General features: G+C 35.1%; 1 protein-coding gene across 8 annotated transcripts in view; it reads right to left on the bottom strand.

The window, feature by feature from the left end:
* LOC126972628 (AP-1 complex subunit gamma-1) overlaps positions 1-18,887 on the bottom strand; it is a 51,411-nt gene extending 32,524 nt beyond the window's left edge. For 2 of the 8 annotated variants that reach the window (XM_050819918.1, XM_050821301.1), the window contains exons 1-5: positions 18,695-18,887; positions 16,831-16,892; positions 15,393-15,549; positions 11,236-11,424; positions 4,746-4,984 (exon numbers count right to left, since the gene is read on the bottom strand). In XM_050819918.1, coding sequence (XP_050675875.1) covers positions 4,746-4,984; positions 11,236-11,424; positions 15,393-15,549; positions 16,831-16,892; positions 18,695-18,753 — 706 coding nt within the window. In that variant the 5' untranslated portion in view covers positions 18,754-18,887. Of the gene's footprint in view, positions 1-4,745; positions 4,985-11,235; positions 11,425-15,392; positions 15,550-16,830; positions 16,893-17,775; positions 18,225-18,694 lie in introns of those variants that run through there. The other 6 variants (XM_050820615.1, XM_050822023.1, XM_050823493.1 and 3 more) reach the window with 5 other exon arrangements.
* Between the last annotated feature and the right edge of the window lie 67 nt (positions 18,888-18,954).

Genomic DNA, 18,954 nt, shown 5'->3' with positions numbered 1-18,954 from the left:
ACACTCTGGCTCGGCCACTTATGGAAAACCACAACAAACCGCGACGCCTAAAACGCAAAATACCCCAAGATTTAATACGATCACCTCATACACAGTAAACACAGCTACTGTTTTAACATTGAGGATGTGACACAGGTCACATACCGAGCGCTCCAGCGATAGCACCAACTAACATACTGCTGAATGTCCCACAAAGGAGACAGATTGTAGTAAATAAATGGTACTAAAAAAAAGCCATCAAATCGTTAGGTAGTCTGCGTTATATCAAAAAACTTGGGCAGGATTTTTTAAGTTTAATAATATTTAGTATTTTCTGATATTGCCTTTCTGTTTCGTTGTTATTTTATTACACATACGATACTGAGCAGAATATTTGTGTTATCAAAAATCTCGTGCGCCATTTTATTGAAATGGGCAAGGACATTCGATCAGATATGAATGTCTTGCTCGTTCAATCACACTAATAACGATTGACGACCCATATAGTCGAGTGGCTAGTGACCCTGACTCCTAAGCTAGAGGTCCCGGGTTCGAATCCCGGTAGGTGCAATCATTTATATGATGAATATGGATGTTTGTTTCCGAGTCATGGATGTATATATGTATTTATGTATGTTTAAGTAAGTATATTGTATTAAATATATCGTTATCTTGTACCCATCGTACAGGCTATGCCTAGTTTGGGGCAAGATAATTTGTGTAAAAGTGTGTCAATATTATATTTATAAGCGTATTGAGATTGAGATTTAAACACATGGCAAATTTTTACACGCTTTTTATCAGCTTCATCACTATGTATGTATATTTGTTTGTAACTGACCTCATGCGACTCATTTGGGTGCGATTTTTTTTACTAAATGTAATATAATGTCACGAAGCAGAGGGTAACTCCATAATAAAAAAAAAATCAAAATATTTTTATAGCAGTGCAATTTAAATTTTTTACTGGTCTTTCAGCAGATCATTTTTATCAAGGTGAATTCTGAGTGTTTATTTTGAAACATTTTTAGTGACGCTAAGTATCAGAGACTGAAATACAATATAATATAGATATCAATTAAATATTATTAAATATCAGAGATAACACAATGGATGATAGATGTTACTTGGTGGTGTGACTTCATCATAGTTTTTGAGCAAACACAAGCCAATTAGAATATATGCGGAGCGTTGGTATGGCTTGTAATCCGGCGAGCACATAATTCAATCAGACCAATCGACTTCTAGTGGCCAATTCATAATATCGAGTAAGTCGGCCGAGGCGTGTCAGTAATCGATCGGTTCAATTTATACTTCGAATTAATTTCACCGTCTGGTTCACGTATCTGATTAAAATACGGTGTGATGCCACTGGCGTATAGAAGGATAGTGTTAGATTTTTTGTTTTTACACAATATTTTTAGCGGTAAAATAGATTCTCCATACTTGCTATCCAAATTCAAAATTAACGTTCCTCCAAAATTAATAAGAAAAAATGCCTATTCGTTGTTTGTAGTACGAGGGCTGCACTAAAAGTATCGGGAATGGAATATTTCCACTGTTCCTGTCCTATTAAAATCTTTTTAATTGTAAAATCCTTGGTTTTAAAAATCGAATACCATTTATTTATTTAAAAAAAGATTCTCGGTCTTGTCACAAGGTCTTTTCAAACTTGTTAAGTCGTTGAGAAAATGGAATTGACTCGAGAAAATTCTACTGCGATGATTTATTATGACTTTCGAAGTGGTTTAACACAAAAACAGTGTGTTGACCGGATGATTTCTGCATTTGGTGATGAAGCCCCATCCAAAACCACAATTTTTTGGTTTGCTGAATTTCAACGTGGACGTGTCAAGCTCAGTGATGATCCCCGACAAGTTCATCCAAAAACTGCAGTCACCAAAGAAAACGTTGATGCTGTACATATGCTGATTGAGGAAGATCGACATGTGACATCCCGCGAAATTCGGGCAACTTTAGACATTGGCATGAGTCAAATACATATAATCTTGCATGAACAATTAGGTGTAAAAAAGTTGTTTTCCCGATGGATACCGCATTTGCTCTGTAAAGAGCAAAAAGCGGCTCGCGTTACTTGGTGCGTCAGAACTCTCGAAAGATTCCACGCAGGATCCTTAAATGCTGTATACAACATCGTATCGGGTGCCGAATCCTGGATATACGCGTACGAACCCGACACAAAAAATCAGTCACGAATTTGGGTGTTCGAAAATGAGTTAAGCCAACAAAAATTATTCGTTCAAAAAAAATGGTGGCCATGTTTGTCTCCGAAACCGGCCATGTTGCGCCTATTCCTCTTGAGGGACAAAGAACGGCTAATGCAGAATAGTATCCTAGCATTTGTTTGCCACAGGTCGTTTCTGAACTCCGTAAAAAGAACTGCAACCGCCGCATCATCCTCCATCACGACAATGCGAGTTTTCACACCGCGCACAGAACAAAAGAGTTTTTAGAGCAAGAAAACATAGAATTATTAGACCATTCGCCGTACAGCCCCGACCTAAGCCCTAATGATTTCTATACAGTCCCTATAATAAAGAATAAATTGCGTGGTCAGAGATTTTCATCACCTGAACAAGCTGTGGACGCCTACAAAACAGCCATTTTAGAGACCCCAACTTCCGAATGGACTGGTTGCTTCAATGATTGGTTCCATCGTATGGAAAAATGTGTCAAATTTCGCGGAGAATACTTCGAAAAGCAATAAATAAATTTTTAAATAGTAATGTTGTGTCACTTCCTTCATTCCCCAAATTTTCAGTGCCGCCCTCGTACCACAATCTAGGACTAATCTGGGTCAAAACGCAACTATTTTTAGGCTCTGTAGGTCATATAATTCACTGGCCAAATCATTGATTTATTCATTACGCTTGCTCAATATAAAAAGAAAATACTTAATTTACACATGTGACTTAGAAAACTTGTTTTCATATTTTCATCTTTATTTTAAATTATATATTAAAATAGTTTTAGATTTTAGTTTATAACTTGTTAAAATTACTTTCCTATAAGCGTAGGAAAAATTATGAATGCTGTGGTAGCTTATAAGTGAATTAACTCTTATCCATATTATTACTATATTTTAAGTTTAAGCATGTAAAGAGTGTAATTTGTTAGTTGCCAAATATATAAATAAATAAATACTGAATATAATATTTTATTTTGATTTTAAGAATAAAAAAGCCAAGTTTAAGAATAGTTCAGCAATTTTCATATGATTTCTGTAATTTACAAAAGAGCGGTGATTATTTAACATCAGTAGACCTGTATACGAACTCATCGTTTTTCATTTAAAAAAGTTGCACCAATCGTCCCGTCAAGAATTTTTGGTCGCAAGTGAAAAGCATCAGTTGAAGTTATTATGTAATGGCTACTAGCATACGTTCCTAGATGATGAATAATTTTCAATATAGATCATAGGGATCTTAGAATTATTTCTTTTTTCTTAAAACATTTTACTGCACATGATAATACTTGTCAGTTATTAAATCTACTGAATGAGGACAAATAGATAATTTACAAGTCAGACAAGAATATCTGCATTTTCATAAACATAAATAATAATAAATCACAAATTGAAATCAATTAAGTATTTGCATTATATCATACATTATAGTTTCGAGGTCGGGAAAACCATGATTGTTAACTGCAGAACAAAAAAATAACTAGGAGTCATTCAGATTGCGAACTGCAGAGTAGTCCATTGTTACGTTTATCTTGGAACTAAAGAGGCGTATGACTATAACAAGGACTGCAGTGAACAAAATGAGCAAAATATGGAAACAGAAACATCAAAAAAGCCACAATGACCAGGCTCATGCGAACGCTAATCTCATCCATAATTTTGCGTTCTTCTGAAACCTGGGCTTTGCGAGAGGTTGAAAAGAAAATGATAGAGGCTATGGAAATGTAGTGCTGGGGAAGATGCTTCGAGTATCGTCGCCTGAATTTCGCAAACGATTAGATACTCCAATAACTAAATATTAAACAGCGTTTATCTGCCATAGTACAGTCCCGCATACTCGTCTTCTTTGGACACGTATGGAGACGAAGCCGCCTGTCCATAGAACAAGCGTTCTATGGACTAATCGTCCAGGGTTAAGTGGAAGGTATTAGACCGCATGGAAGCTGACCTATACGATGGACAGATCAAATCTGTGGGCGATCCCGTGCATAAGTGCAGTGGAATAACCTCTAACAGAGAGAGACATGGTAAAACATTGTGCAGCGAATTACATAGGGGCAGACCCCTATTACAACTTTTTGGCAAACACGACCCGCATTGGCAAGAGTGTATCGGCCCGATACTACAAGAAATTGGAACATATTAACATGATGAATTTCACAATTTTGATTACCAAAAGCCGAATATCATAACCGACTGAAATATCACTTTCAATTAAGTTATTTTTAGCAATATAGGGTACGAATGGATTCTGAAAGTTTTATAAAATGTTCTTACATTTAAATCACCCCGTATTGAAGCAAAAAAATATTTGAATTTGTGAAGCGGTTTCTGAGTGTTACTCAGAAGCGGGACTATCAAACATAAATTAATTTATATACTTTTATTGTATAGATTTTATAATACAGTGAGCCTTACGACCGTCAAAGAATGTGATCTTGATATCTAGACAGTTTGATAAATCTATTAACCCCGCGCGTTGGAACAAATTGATATTTAGCAGTTTTAATTAAGACATTGTCCATGTATATAAAGTAGAAATAGTTATGCACCATCTTACCATGATTCTTCTCCGTCAAGAGGCTCCTGGTTGCTGGGAGGAACATCTCCATCAAGTCCGGCACACGCCTGATGATCCTGAAAGCGCAGAGAGCCGCTTTCTTCTTGATGAAGGCGTTAGGTGCTTTGATATGTCGCTCCACTTCCGAGGCCAGGTCTCTTGCCATCTCTGGGGAGGCGATAGCTCCGAGTGTGCATAACGCAAGTCCCACAACGAACTGCGTGTTGCTGTTCAGGTCGCTGAGGAGGAAAGTTACTCTTAACACGGATTCGACGAAAGGATATAAATAGCGTCTACGTCATATTTTAAGATGCGTTCATCGTGCTTTAAAAGTAGTAGGCATCTTTGCACAAGATGGCGGCTAGATTATGGATACCACAACGACGCCTATTTGTGCCGTGAAGCAGTAATGTGTAAGCATTATTGTGTTTCGGTCTGAAGGGCGCCGTAGCTAGTGAAATTATAGGCAAATGAGACTTAATATCTTTTGTCTCAAGGTGACGAGCGTAGTTGTAGTGGGGCTCAAAATTTTAGGGTTTTTCAAGAATGCTGAGTGGCACTGCATTGTAATATGGGCAGGACATATCAATTACCACCACCTGAACGTCCTGCTCGTCTCGCCCCTTATTATCATTAAAATAAAATCTTACTGCAGTTCTCGAATCAAAAAGCCTTCAAGAACTTAGAAATTATTTCGTAAAATGAATTTATTTTTGAAAAGTAGTACCGAGACTAGAGAGACGTTTCACTAGATCATATGAGCGCTCAGAATCATTTCAAATATAATATTCTTAGATAAATTATACGTCTTAAGGGCATCTTGCTGTTAGCCAACGCATGTTAACCGGCCAGGTTTATTATTGTAGTGTGCGTGACAAGTTACATCTTACACTCGCGATACGTATGTCACTTTGTGTTACTGTGTTGCTGAAAATAGAGGGTAACAGTTCACCGCTATTTTTTATACAATATTCTGAGCATCATCATTTTAAATTCGTTATATCTTTTGAATAGAATGTCCGATTATAATTATTTAAAAGGATTTTACACGTAGTGACAGTGATATAGTGACATAACTACAGTAGTTGGACATATGATATCTTTTATATATATGGACTTTTTTGTTCTATCATCAATAGTTTCCGCAGCGGACGGGTTGATAGATTTATTGTGACTAACATTTTCACACATTGGGTTATATTATTCCATTTTTATTAGGGATCACTCAGTGAAGGTGCAGGTTTCTAATGGTGAAATATTTTGGAATCGGTCCAGTAGCTTTCGTGTAAAAAAAAATACAAACATAAATACAAAAACACAAATGTTTCCTCTTTAAAAAATAATAATTTATCCCGGATTAAACTCCTACATCAACTGTTTTTTATGTAAATAAGGGACGAGACGAGCAGGAAGTTCAGCTGATGGTAATTGATACGCCCTGCCCATTACAATGCAGTGCCGCTCAGGATCCTCGAAAACCCCAAAAAATCTGAGAGGCACTACAATTGCTATCGTCAGTTTAAGACAAGCCGAAGAAGTACAGTCTGAAGGGTGTCGTAGTAGACAGTAATGTTTACACATTATCACACACATGTCGTTGTGGTAGTCATAAACTAGCCGGCATCCTGTGCAAAGGAGCCTCCCACTGGTAAACATATTATCTAAACACGTCGACGTTACTGTCCCATCAAGACATCTTTCATCAACAATCGCTGCTCTACAAGTGAAAGCAAACTCACTGCAAACTCCGGTCAGTTAATTTTAATCCATCTTTTCTTCATCACCAAAGCTTCTCAAATATGCCCTTTGCATTGACTGTCACAAAGATTAAGGAGTGTGTTAAGTATTACTGCTGTTTCAGCGAAGGAAACACAGTTGGCGAAATTTAAGATACAGGTAACATGAAGTTGTATCGTTTTGGAAACACGGTTTCATTTCATAGTTTATACGTGGAAGAAAGTTAAAAGTTATATAGAGAGAACTTCCAACTGAGCCAATAGTTCGAGTAGGCATGGGTCGTAAATTTTATTTTTCGTTGCTTTACGAGCTATGTTACAAATTTAATACGAGAAAACTTTTAAATTTCTTTCCGGTAACATATAATATCTACAGATAAACATTTAGATTGCCACACGGGTGTAATCGTTAGTCAAAGTATTTTGCAAATATTACAGATTTCAACAGATTAAATAAACGCACATCATGCGGTAATATTAACATTGACGAGTATCACTTTACATGCGCACGGTACAGTGGTAACCCGACGCCGGATCGCATTTGTATGTATTCTTGTACATCACTACAACAACCAGTAAAGCCGCAAGAAGACATTTGAATCTCTAATGACTGAGATTGAACTCAAGGTCTTAGGCCAGGATTGTTGTCGAGATAATAGTGTACAATTGGTGTTTCATTGTTTGGTAATAAGTATCAATACACAAAAACATTTAGTCTAACGTTCTCGCTTATATACGAACAAAGCTTGCAAGAGAAAAGAATATCTCTGACGGAGATACAGCAAGATAGAAAATAAGAACAATAAATCTTTATTTGTTGCAAAAAACATACAATTCTGCTTAAAATTACCCTCGACCCCCAAACTAGGACAGCCCGTGACATGGGGGTCAGTCTCTTCCCATTTGTGCAATGTAAAATGTCAAAATAACAAACATCAACATATTTTAAGGTCTAACAATGGAAGTTATGCAACAAATTATGAATACAAAAGCTATTTTATATATAATTTAGGGCGTGTGTTGTGTTGTGTGTGTGTATGTGTGTGTGTGAGTGGTGAAAATGCATGCGAATATATTATTACTGTAACCGATTTTGATTGACAAGTCGTAAACAGTCAACCACGCCTTGAAACCACCTTACGCACACATTGACAAATTGATTTCGCATTAACGGGCTGTCAGGTCTATACGGAAATAAATTTTCATTCTAAGTAGGGTACGTATTGGTTAGGCTCCTTTGATTGTTTCAGTTTCGGCAAAAGATTATTAATATAATCAGCACTGTTGTTCACTAAATTGTTTGTATTGCCAATGTATAGGTATTACCAGTGGGAGGCTCCTTTGCACCGGATGCCGGCTAGATTATGGGTACTACAACGGCGCTTATTTCTGCCGGAAAGCAGTAATGTACCAGGATGCCGGCTAGATTACGAGTATCACAACAGCGCCTATTTCTGCCGTGAAGCAGTAATGTGTAAGCATTACTATGTTTCGGTTTGAAGGGCGCCTTAGCTAGTGAAATTACTGGGCAAATAAGACTTAATATTTTATGTCTCAAGGTGACGAGCACAGTCGTAGTGCCACTCAGAATTTTTGGGTTTATCAATAATCTTGAGCGGCACTGGATTGTTATGGGCAGGCAGAATCAATTACCATCAGCTGAACGTCCTGCTCGTCTTCCTTATTTTCATAAAAAAATATATAATAGTAGTGTCATAATGTAAAATATGATCTGAGGTATAGTACCTATATATTCCTAAATATGGTTCCTTTACGTGCTACTGTCGTCCTATCCTCTCATTATATTAAAATGACAATATATTCTCCGGTTTCCTTTCGGCAATAGGTACCTGTTTGTCAAATAAAATATAAACCGCCAAATATATTATCCTCATTTTAATGACAAGTCAATGTTCTACAGGATACAGCCACACCATTACCAGTCAATGACAAGCTTTATAAGAAGGATTCTCCTTTAATTTAGGTCTCATTCGGTAACAATGGCCTTTGTGCTCATATCCTTGTCCCAACTAACACAAAGGCCGCCGGGGGATTTGTTCTAAATAAAGCAAAGGTCGGACGTTTGAATGGTTCGCTATGACTGTTGAGTATTACAATTCGCAAGGGGACCCACAGTACCCAGTACCCACTTTTTCGAAATACGACAATATTCTGCTACTCTCGTACTAAATCTAATGGTGCTTTTAATTCAAAGGAATAAAGACCTAGACACCTAACCTCATTAAAAAATATTTAAAAAGTACTTCTTGTTATATCATTATATACGAGTGGTATGAAATCTACTTTGTTAAAGAAACTTTCTGAAACTTTTGAATTTTGTTGATATTTTTAAGATTACCAAGATGGTTACCACACCCCATTACATTAATAATAATTATTATATTATATAGGCGTTATACAATTATTGTATTACGACGCTGATCGGAACTTCTAACTAAACGAATTACGCTTCTTAAATATACTGAATATTTAAGAAGTTCGTTTCGCCATTAGAATGTATTAATAATCTATACTAATATTATAAAGCTGCAGTGTTTGTTTGTTTGTTTGTTTGTTTGAACGCGCTAATCTCTGGTACTACTGGTCCGATTTGAATGATTCTTTCAGTGTTTCAAAATTAGGGATCCGTAATAAAATTGCTATTTTGTAACACAAGGTGTAAAATCCTAAACCTATTTTTGCGTGCGCTGCAAAAACAATTGACAATAGAACAAAATGATGTACAGGCTATAATATAGGCAATATTTTATTACTTATAAAACTATCGCGTGAATTATACTTTATTTGGCAAAACAACGTTTGCCGGGTCAGCTAGTGCATTAATATAGGTGATCATATACATAATGTGCGAGCTATGGTCTTCTCGAAATTCTACTATGGCGCCGACACTTGAGACTTTCAAGCAAGGCTTGGAAATCAAAAAAATAACCATCACTAGATCATATAGATTTCGGTGGGATAGACTAACAAGTCTTAGCTTAACTTTTAAGGATGACCTTAATTTTAAAAGTTAATTTCGCTATTAAAGACATCCCAAGAAATCGCTAAAATAGCGCATAATTGAAAACATTTCTAAACAGTTTGTATAAAGCTTTCATTTTTACAAAAAATAATTATATATCTACAAAATATGAGAAGAAAATTCATTATTTTTTTACATTTCTATCTTTAATAGACATTGCGAAAAATATCACCAAAGTACCCCCTAACTTTTACAGTTGGAATCTACTAATCATTCAATCTAGAAAAAAATTGTATGAAAAATTATTTACTGTTTACCAATACTATTTAAAATGACATAGTTTTGTTATTTTTATGAAGAAAATTGTATAATGTTTGTAATAAATTAAAAATGCTTCTTTTTCTGAATTAAATCTATGGCGATGTTTTGCGAGAGAGGTAACCTAGCTTCGACCGATTCCTCAAGGCCGTTGGCTCGGTCCCCAGCCTTAATTATCATATTTAGATATTTGTAGATTTCCACAAAATTACACCAATAATAATAATGAATATATAAGTTAACAGTACCTTAGAAGGAATATATAATTTATTTCGTAGTAACAAGATATAACAGACTGTTCTCCGTTACACCTTACCCCCTTAATTATAATGGTCCGCTAACTTTAAACAGCCGCTTAGGAGTGTTTTTTCTCATTCTGACTTAAGTCAATAGAAGAAGACAGAGTGAGAATTAGCAATGCTTTAAGTTAGCAGACTATTATGAATAAGGGGGTTAGCCGACAAGATAAAAGTTAAATTTATTAAAGTAGGCGTTACTTTGCGGAAATCCATAATTATCCAAATGTTTTGAGTTTTCCTTAGTGTTAATTCCGCCAATATTTGCCTAAAAACAATTCGACACGTGTTTCGCCTCGCACGAGACTCGTGCCAGAGTTTGGCGAGTCAACATGTCCTGAGGATGGCTCGTGTAGAGGCGAAACACGTCGTGTCGAATTGTTTTAAGGCAATATTGGCGGAATTAGCACTTAGGAAAACTCAAAACATTTGGATAAGATAAAAGTTGAGGAGACGCTGCTATTTAACGACAACCAATCACCTATCATAAAACATTTTATGAGCTCTGTACCGTGTGTGAACTGTGCAATAAACGGGTCTCCCCTAATAAGTCGTTGATGTAGCTTGAAAGTTAATGAGATTCGTAGAAGTGAAATCACACATGCGCTTATGTAGTAGATTATTCTTGATAATGTAATGTATGTTCATAGGCACATACGTGAATTTGCCAGAAACTGTCATAACCATAATGTTAACACCAGGAACAGACATAAGCTTATAATGCCTACTACTCGACTAAGTCGAATTAGCAAGTCTTTTGTGGGGCGATGTATATGCTTTTACAACAGGATCCCAGAAAATGTTCAAAGCAAAAGTATTACGTTATTCAAAAGAATTGTTAAAAAACGTTTGTGTGGTAAAGGTTACTATAACATAAATGACTTTCTTAATGATACCACAGATTGAGAATGGAGCGACCGCTCTCAGGCTATTAAATAATAAGTTTAATTGTACAATGTTACTTTGTAAATGTTACTTTAATAGTAAAACATATTTTTGATGAAAAAAAAGCCCGCTGAGTTTGTTGCGCCATTCTTCTCAGGCCTGAGGCATTCGTTTTGGAATGGGTGGTAGTTTTTTGACTTTCAATAAGTGATTTCACATCCTATTTTGAATAAAAATATTTGAATTTGATTTAGAAGACTATGTTGACTTACTTTTTTAAGCAGTTGGTGATGAGCAGGTGCACGTCTTGCCGTTCATCCAACAGGAGCATGGCGCCAAGGTAACCCACCCGCTTGTCCGTGAAGCGCGGGCTCGCAATCAACTTGAGGCACTCCAGCTGCCCGAAGTGCGCTGGGTATCCCAGCATGTGGATGTACAGGAGCTTCGCGATGTTGCGACATCTGCCGCAGACACAACATTCACGTTTATAAATATACTAGCCGTTCCACCCGCTTCACTAGGCGAATTTTAAAAGGAAATAAATTAAATTTTATTTACTCTATCGTGGTAGTTTCATGTCGATGCGATCAGTGGTTTAGCCTCAAACAAAGACCTTTTTCATAATATATATATATATAGAATAATAATAGTAAACAGAACTTAAGAGAACCCGATGCCCGGGGATAGATACTTCCAAACTATAGTCTGTTTTATTGTATGGGTGAATAGGGAAACTCGATTTATTTTATATAAGAGTGGGCAAACGGGAAAGGTGCTTACGTGATGGGGTGTGCTGAGGTAAGATGAACATCCACAACACCAGCGATCAAGAGATACGTAGCTGCCTTTAAGGTGGGATACTGCTCTAATCTTGAAGGTGCCTAAGTCCCGAACAGGAAGACAGCAGTGGGTAATTGATTCCATAAAGTGGCTGTGCGAGGCAAGTAATTCCGGAACTATAACAAAACATGTCGTGCCAAAATTTTATAGGCTGCATATTACCACGCTAGATGTAAAAATACTGTGCCTGATTTTTGCGGCTCTTAGCGTCCGTGCGTACGATGTAGCCGGCAGCAAGGAAAACCACTGGGTTTTGCAAAGGAGCCTTTCACTAGAGAGGCTCCTTTGCACCGGATGCCGGCTAGATTATGGGTACGAAAACGGCGCCTATTTCTGCCTTGAAGCATTAATGTGTAATCATTACTGTGTTTCGGTCTGAAGGGCCCCGTAGCTAGTGAAATTACTGGGCAAATGAGACTTGACATCATATATCTCAAGGTAACGAACGCAGTTGTAGTGCCGCTCAGAATTTTTGGTATTTTCAATAATCGCGGCACGAACGTCCTGCTCGTCTCATTCCTTATTTTCATAAAAAAAACATAGATGCAGTGATGAGGAAAGTTGTAACGATAATTCTCGATGTTTTCTTCGATCTATGTATATTTTAAATTCAACCTTCTTTGTTTATTACGTATTGTTATCAGTGTCTGATTACAGAAAGACCAAAATTTTATGTTGCTTACTACAATTCTGTCTATACTAGGTACTATATAAAAACTGTAGACTTAGTCTGTAATGACACTTTTTGTGTGTGTGTTTTTTTTTATATATAAAGTTTTATAAGTGACTCACACTAATTCTACGATTATTGAAAGTTGCGACACAGTAGGTTGTGTTATTATATATACTTCAAATCTATCTAGCTCATTATCTATCTAATATTTTCCATTGCAGGCGTACATAATTTAAGTTTAAGTTGCTTTTCGTGCCTTTCCATAGTATCTCCATTCCTGGAGATTCGACCTCTATTTTTTTTTATGGAATAGGAGGACAAACGAGCGTACGGGTCACCTGGTGTTAAGTGATTAACACCAGAGGAATCACAAGATCGTTGCCGGCCTTTAAGGAAGGTGTACGCGCTTTTTTTGAAGGTACCTACCCATGTCCTATCGTCCCGGAAGCACCGCACAAGGAAGCTCATTCCACAGCATTGTAGTACGAGGAAGAAAGCTCCTTGAAAACAGCACTGTGGAGGACCGCCACACATCCAGATGGTGGGGATGATATCCTAACTTGTGGCGTGTCGTGCGAAGGTGGAATTCGGCGGCAGGAATCAGGTTAAACAGCTCTTCGGAACACTCCCCATGATAAATGCGATAGAAGACACACAATGAAGCGACGTCTCTACGCAACGCCAAGTGATCCAGCCGTTCACAGAGCACTGGGTCCCCGACAATTCGAGTTTAATTATAAGAGAATTCAATTTTATTTTAAAATACAGAGAAGTGTTATTGAAGATTATAGAGGCTACAAGACCATTGGTGGTTGCTTTATGTACGCAGATAATTATCGAATGTAATCGAATTACAACATGCCCAGTTAACAAAGGCGTAAACTTTCACACTAACCGACAAACAAAGACATGCTCATGAGTCGATGCTGACGAAGTAGCGGGCACAGTTAGCGCAAATATTTATTTTACAAAAAAAAAACCTGTTGAATATTTAATTAATGTTTAAATATTTGGCGTATGTTTATTTATTTAATATACACCAAAAGACTCAAGAAATTGACTCCAAAATACAACATAAAATATAATATAACAAAAATACAATATTGAAAACAAAATATATACTTAGAAATGAATTCGTTACTCTGCGTATTATTTGAGTATTTAGTATGAGAAAAAAGCTGTACCAGCCGTTTTATAGGGAAGGCAAGCGTGTTTTTCAACTGTATGTTTGGAGATTGTAGAAGAGAACTTCAGCTCGCTTTGACTAACTACACGTGACAACCCTGGAGAACAGTCGACCCAGATCTAGCAACATTGGCGATAATGCCATGTGGTCCCGGCATTACATAATTGAAAGATTCTCGCTTAAATTTGAAGTTATTTGCTCCGTTTACAGTTTTGACATTGTAACTTAGCTATTTTCAAAGACAAAACCTCGACAAATGGAATAAATTCAGTTTTTTACTCTGAAATGGTAAGATCGTATACGATACAGACATAATATTATTTATCGGAAGTTTAACAAACGATGATGAATAGAGAATCTTATCGAAAGTTCAATAGTCTTAAAACACGTTTAAACTAATATAAGTTTATACATTCGATAACAGTTGTATTATGAAGAAGACATAGTACATATTGTTTAATATGTACTAGGTATATTTTAAACGTTAGGCGTATCAGATTTATAATAAGAACATCAAACAAGTGATTAATGAATGCTCAAACAACGTTGACGCAAGAATTTAACGCGACAGTTTAACGTAAAATATTATGTGGTATACCACAATGGCGATTATTGTCCTATTTGAATCACGTCATAATTTATATAACATAACTTCATTGTTTACCAAATATGAGCGTAATGTATTAAACAATATAAAATTATCGGATGCGGTTTTTCTAACTTTATTATGAAAGATCGGCTCATTTCAAGGGACTTATAAGGGATATTTAATACAAATGCCCCGGTTTTATATTTCAAATAATTTAATTTCTTATTTTGTTCTAGAACTTTGTAGTACTATGTAGATTTGAACTAGGCTGCATTGCATCCACAATCACAATTGTATATTATGTTATCGCATAATACGACATAGGCGCAATTTAATTCGCGCATTTCATCTTTATTATTTATCATCCATCCATGAGAGCTTCGGGGATATCGGCAGAGCATGAAAGGACCGTTGACCTGTGGGGCCTTGGGTTCACACTCATTAAGAGAAAAATTTAAAAAAATAAACATTTTGACTGTTGCTTCTCAATACATTTTTGATAATGTTTTGTATGTTCATAAGCACATTGAGGAATTTTCTAGAAATTGTGACATTCATAATGTTAACACGAGGAACAAACATAAACTTGTTATGCCTACTACTCGGTTGGGTCGAGTTAGTAAGTCTTTTGTTGGGCGATGTATATGCTTCTACAATATGATCCCAAAAAATGTACAAAACAAATGTGTTACGAAATTTAAAAGAATTGTTAAAAAACGTTTGTGTGGGAAAGGTTATTATAGCATAAACGATTTTCTTAATGACACCACGGACTGGGAATGAAGCGAACACCCTCAGGCTCTTTAATTATAACTGTTTATTGTACGATATTACATTGTAATCCATATTTTATATTTAAAAAAAAAGCCCGCTGAGTTTCTTGCGCCCATTCTTCTCAGGTCTGAGGCAGTCTCTTTTGAATGGGTGGTAGATTTTGACGTTCAATAAGTTATTTTAAATCCTATTTTGAATAAAAATATTTGAATTTGAATTCGGAATTTAAAACCACTATTTTCAATAATGCATACTACTACTTACACAGTATATTAAAAAACAGGACAACAATAATAATAGGCAGAATAAATCAATAGGTCTTGTGTTGCTATTTACAGTCAGTGAGCACAAACGATTAGTATCCTACCTCCAAACGCTGTCCTCCTCTCTGAATGTAGACCTTATATAGGCACATTCTTTGTTAACCACACTCCTCTCTTCAGCCGCAGTCCGAGCCGCTCTGATCTGCCTTATAAGATCCCGTAGCCTAGTAGGTGTCTGCATCCGCACTGAAACCGGTGCGACTGTTACGGACGGCACACACACAAAAAGCATAGATCAGTGCGTTTGTTAAAAATAAATTAAGCGTGAATGTGCTGCTGCCGAAACCCAAGATCAATTATGGTATTCGTTGAAGTACTAAATAAACAGGTACTTCAGTGTTCTGTTAAACATTGCATCTAATTTGTTGTATCCATCTAATGTAAATTAACAAAAAAAATATACCATAAATAAATTGGACAATATTTACATAGTCCATATTTATTTTAATATATAATATAATATGCTGACCAAATTGCAATATAAGCTTAAAACAAAACAAAAATTTTAATATAAGGCCCTTAACACTGAACACTGATCTCTTCCAGACAGCTCTGGCCATTTATCTTATTTTATTGAACATACAATATCAATGAAACATGTTGCTAAATTTTACCACAAAGGAGAAAAATTGCTTTTAAATTTATTTAAAATTCTATTGTTACCATAAAAGTGTATATAAAAAGAGTTTATTGTATTGAATAGATGTTTTCAATGCCAATTCAAAAACAGCCATTTAACTTACAATAACTGTTCATTGTGTCAATAAAGAGTAGTCATAATATTATATATTTAAGCAGCTGATGTTGATCTTAAATTCCGTGTAGCAAAGTGTTAGATAAAATTTACTTAAAAATTATAATATATAGTGTCAGCTACCAAGAAGGATTATTAATGAGAAAAAAGCTGCAGTAACACACTTCAACTTGCTATTGCCAAAGTAAATATAAGCTTTTGCTTTTAATAAAATAAATATATAGTTACAAATATGTTTTACATAAAATGTTATATTATATATTAATAAAAAATAAATTATTTATTTTATACCACACAAAATAAGCAGTTAATTAATAAAATCCTATTAGTCATGATAAAGTTGATTACAAATTCAAAGGAAATTCAGTTTAAATAAAAGTAACACGAATATGAGTCGCTTTTTGTATCATCGCTTCTATTTTTTGAACCAAGTTATTTTATTAGAGAACTTAATGTTGAACTGAATATAATATGATTTGATAAGATGTATTATATTCATAATATACATCTTAATATTTGTTTAGATAAAGTTGTAGAGAATAATTGGAAGATTATTTGATACAAAATTATGTAAGCAATGGTATAGTAGTAGTTAAGATAAGAAAGTAAATAGATACTTATGATCATACATGAAATATGTTAAGGTAATTTGAAATAATAAGTAAAGTGACCAAACCAGACAAACCGCTACATTATAATAAATAATATGCTATCATTGTGGTACTCACCTCTTTCTATTGCTTCGTTAACTACTTGTTTTATGGTGGCAATATTAAATGCGGGGTTGAACCTGCACAAACATATTATTTGAGTGAAGTATTTAAGCTTTTATATTATTTAATTCTCATAATTTTGTCTAGAAATATAAGAAATATATTAAATATATATATAGAAATATAAAGCTGTGGAATGAGCTTCCTTGTGCGGTGTTTCCTGGACGATACGACATGGGTACCTTCAAAAAAAGCACGTACACCTTCCTTAAAGGCCGGCAACGCTCCTGTGATTCCTCTGGTGTTGCGGGAGAAAGTGGGCGGCGGTGATCACTTAACAACAGGTGACCCGTACGCTCGTTTGTCCTCCTATTCCATAAAAAAAAAGGATTAATATGACATATTATTTGCCTTATGTCTGCTATTTACTCCATCCATAATTTTTTTAATACATGTACAATAATTAATGATGCCCAATCAAGCTTTTTAAGTTATTCAACTTGAAACTGGGTTTTAGGTATTTATATTTAAAAGTGTCAAGAAATATGTTTTTATATAGTTTTATTCTACATAAAAATGTATTTCTTATTGAATATTAATTTTAGATGATTGAATTTATGTCTATAACATGGTAGGTAACAAAAATCTAAAATTAACAATAAGCTACACCAAAAATCATAATTTCTTATTTCATCTATTCCCTAGCTAAAACTGAGTTATCTCTAAAGGACCTGTTGTTGACATACCATTATTTACCTATTTTTTAATATGATTTAAAACAACACAATGTTAGGTACTTCTGCATTAAATTACAAATTGGGAAATAACAGCATCAAGTTGTTATTGGCCTAAAACCACAACCTACACCAGATATATTATTTACTCAACTAGCTGTGACTCTTGAAATAGTATTAATGTACTATAACTTAAACTTTAAATATTATAGCAACAAATATTTACCCCGATTCCGAGCCGTTCATACTGATCTTAGTTATATTAAATAGATTCCTTTGATTCTTAGGTCTATTCAGACCTCACAAGGTTCTCTTGCGACAGGTGCAAATGATATGATAGGGGACCACGAAAATTAACACTTTCGTTAAAAATAATTACATAAAAACACTGAAATAATAACAATACCGAAATAAAGAGTAATCACAACACTAAATGGGGAGTTTTTAACATTTTATCGCGTCACAATTCCTAAAAATGCAGGTGAAATCGCATGCCACCTTTGACAAAACAAAATCATATTTTCATTTTTGTTTAAATACCATGTATATGAATAGCAATTTTACTGATTGTAACAAAGTAATTATACTTTCTTATTAAATAATTTATCACAGATTTTTACGAAAAAGTAAAATGATAACCGCCAGCTGACATTTCCTGCGTTGCAAGAAATCCAACATGGCCGACATGACAGGACATAATAATATTGTCTCCTTTTACCATTAGTAGTCTTGCTCTTTCATTCGTTAGGTACAGGTATCCAATTTTCTTTGGTAATCTGTGATTATTCATTAAAATGGATGGAAAAATAAATTTGTTTTAATTTAACGCAGTATAATTCATTAAAACCAAAACACTGAATAATATACTATTCAAGTAGATTATATTTATTTAAAATGTAATAGTAGTTATACGCATAAAAATGCGGCAACATTGTTATGTTGGTAATTGGTGTACATGTCGGCGAACTACAATGAACTAGTTAAAAATCTGATTCACATAAAATATATAATATATAAAAATGTTATTGAACACGAAAAAAGAAATTTCCCTGACTAATAAGACGTTTCTAGGGATTCTCTGTTAAGTGGTAGCTAAAAGCTACACCCATAGCCTGTGGACCACGTAGGTATTTCACGTCACCTACCTTCTATTTTGTTCTGGAGGTAGCACACTCCAATCCACTTCATACATTGGATATGCCATGGTTCAATAAAACGCATGAATGCAACCACTATTTCACAACACTCATATTTCCACAAACGTGCTCACACAAATACACGACAATGCAAACCGAACTGTTATCAAAGGTGTTTTATCAGGTGCAGGTACTCTTCAAATATCCAATAATTACGTATCTCTTATCAAAAGCAACATTTATCATTAAAAAGGGACAGCAATAGATAC

This window comes from Leptidea sinapis, chromosome 1 (genome assembly GCF_905404315.1).
Source record: "Leptidea sinapis chromosome 1, ilLepSina1.1, whole genome shotgun sequence".
NCBI classification, from domain to species: domain Eukaryota; kingdom Metazoa; phylum Arthropoda; class Insecta; order Lepidoptera; family Pieridae; genus Leptidea; species Leptidea sinapis.
The sequence above is the reverse complement of the archived record's forward strand: the minus strand, read 5'-3'. Positions and strand labels throughout refer to the sequence as shown.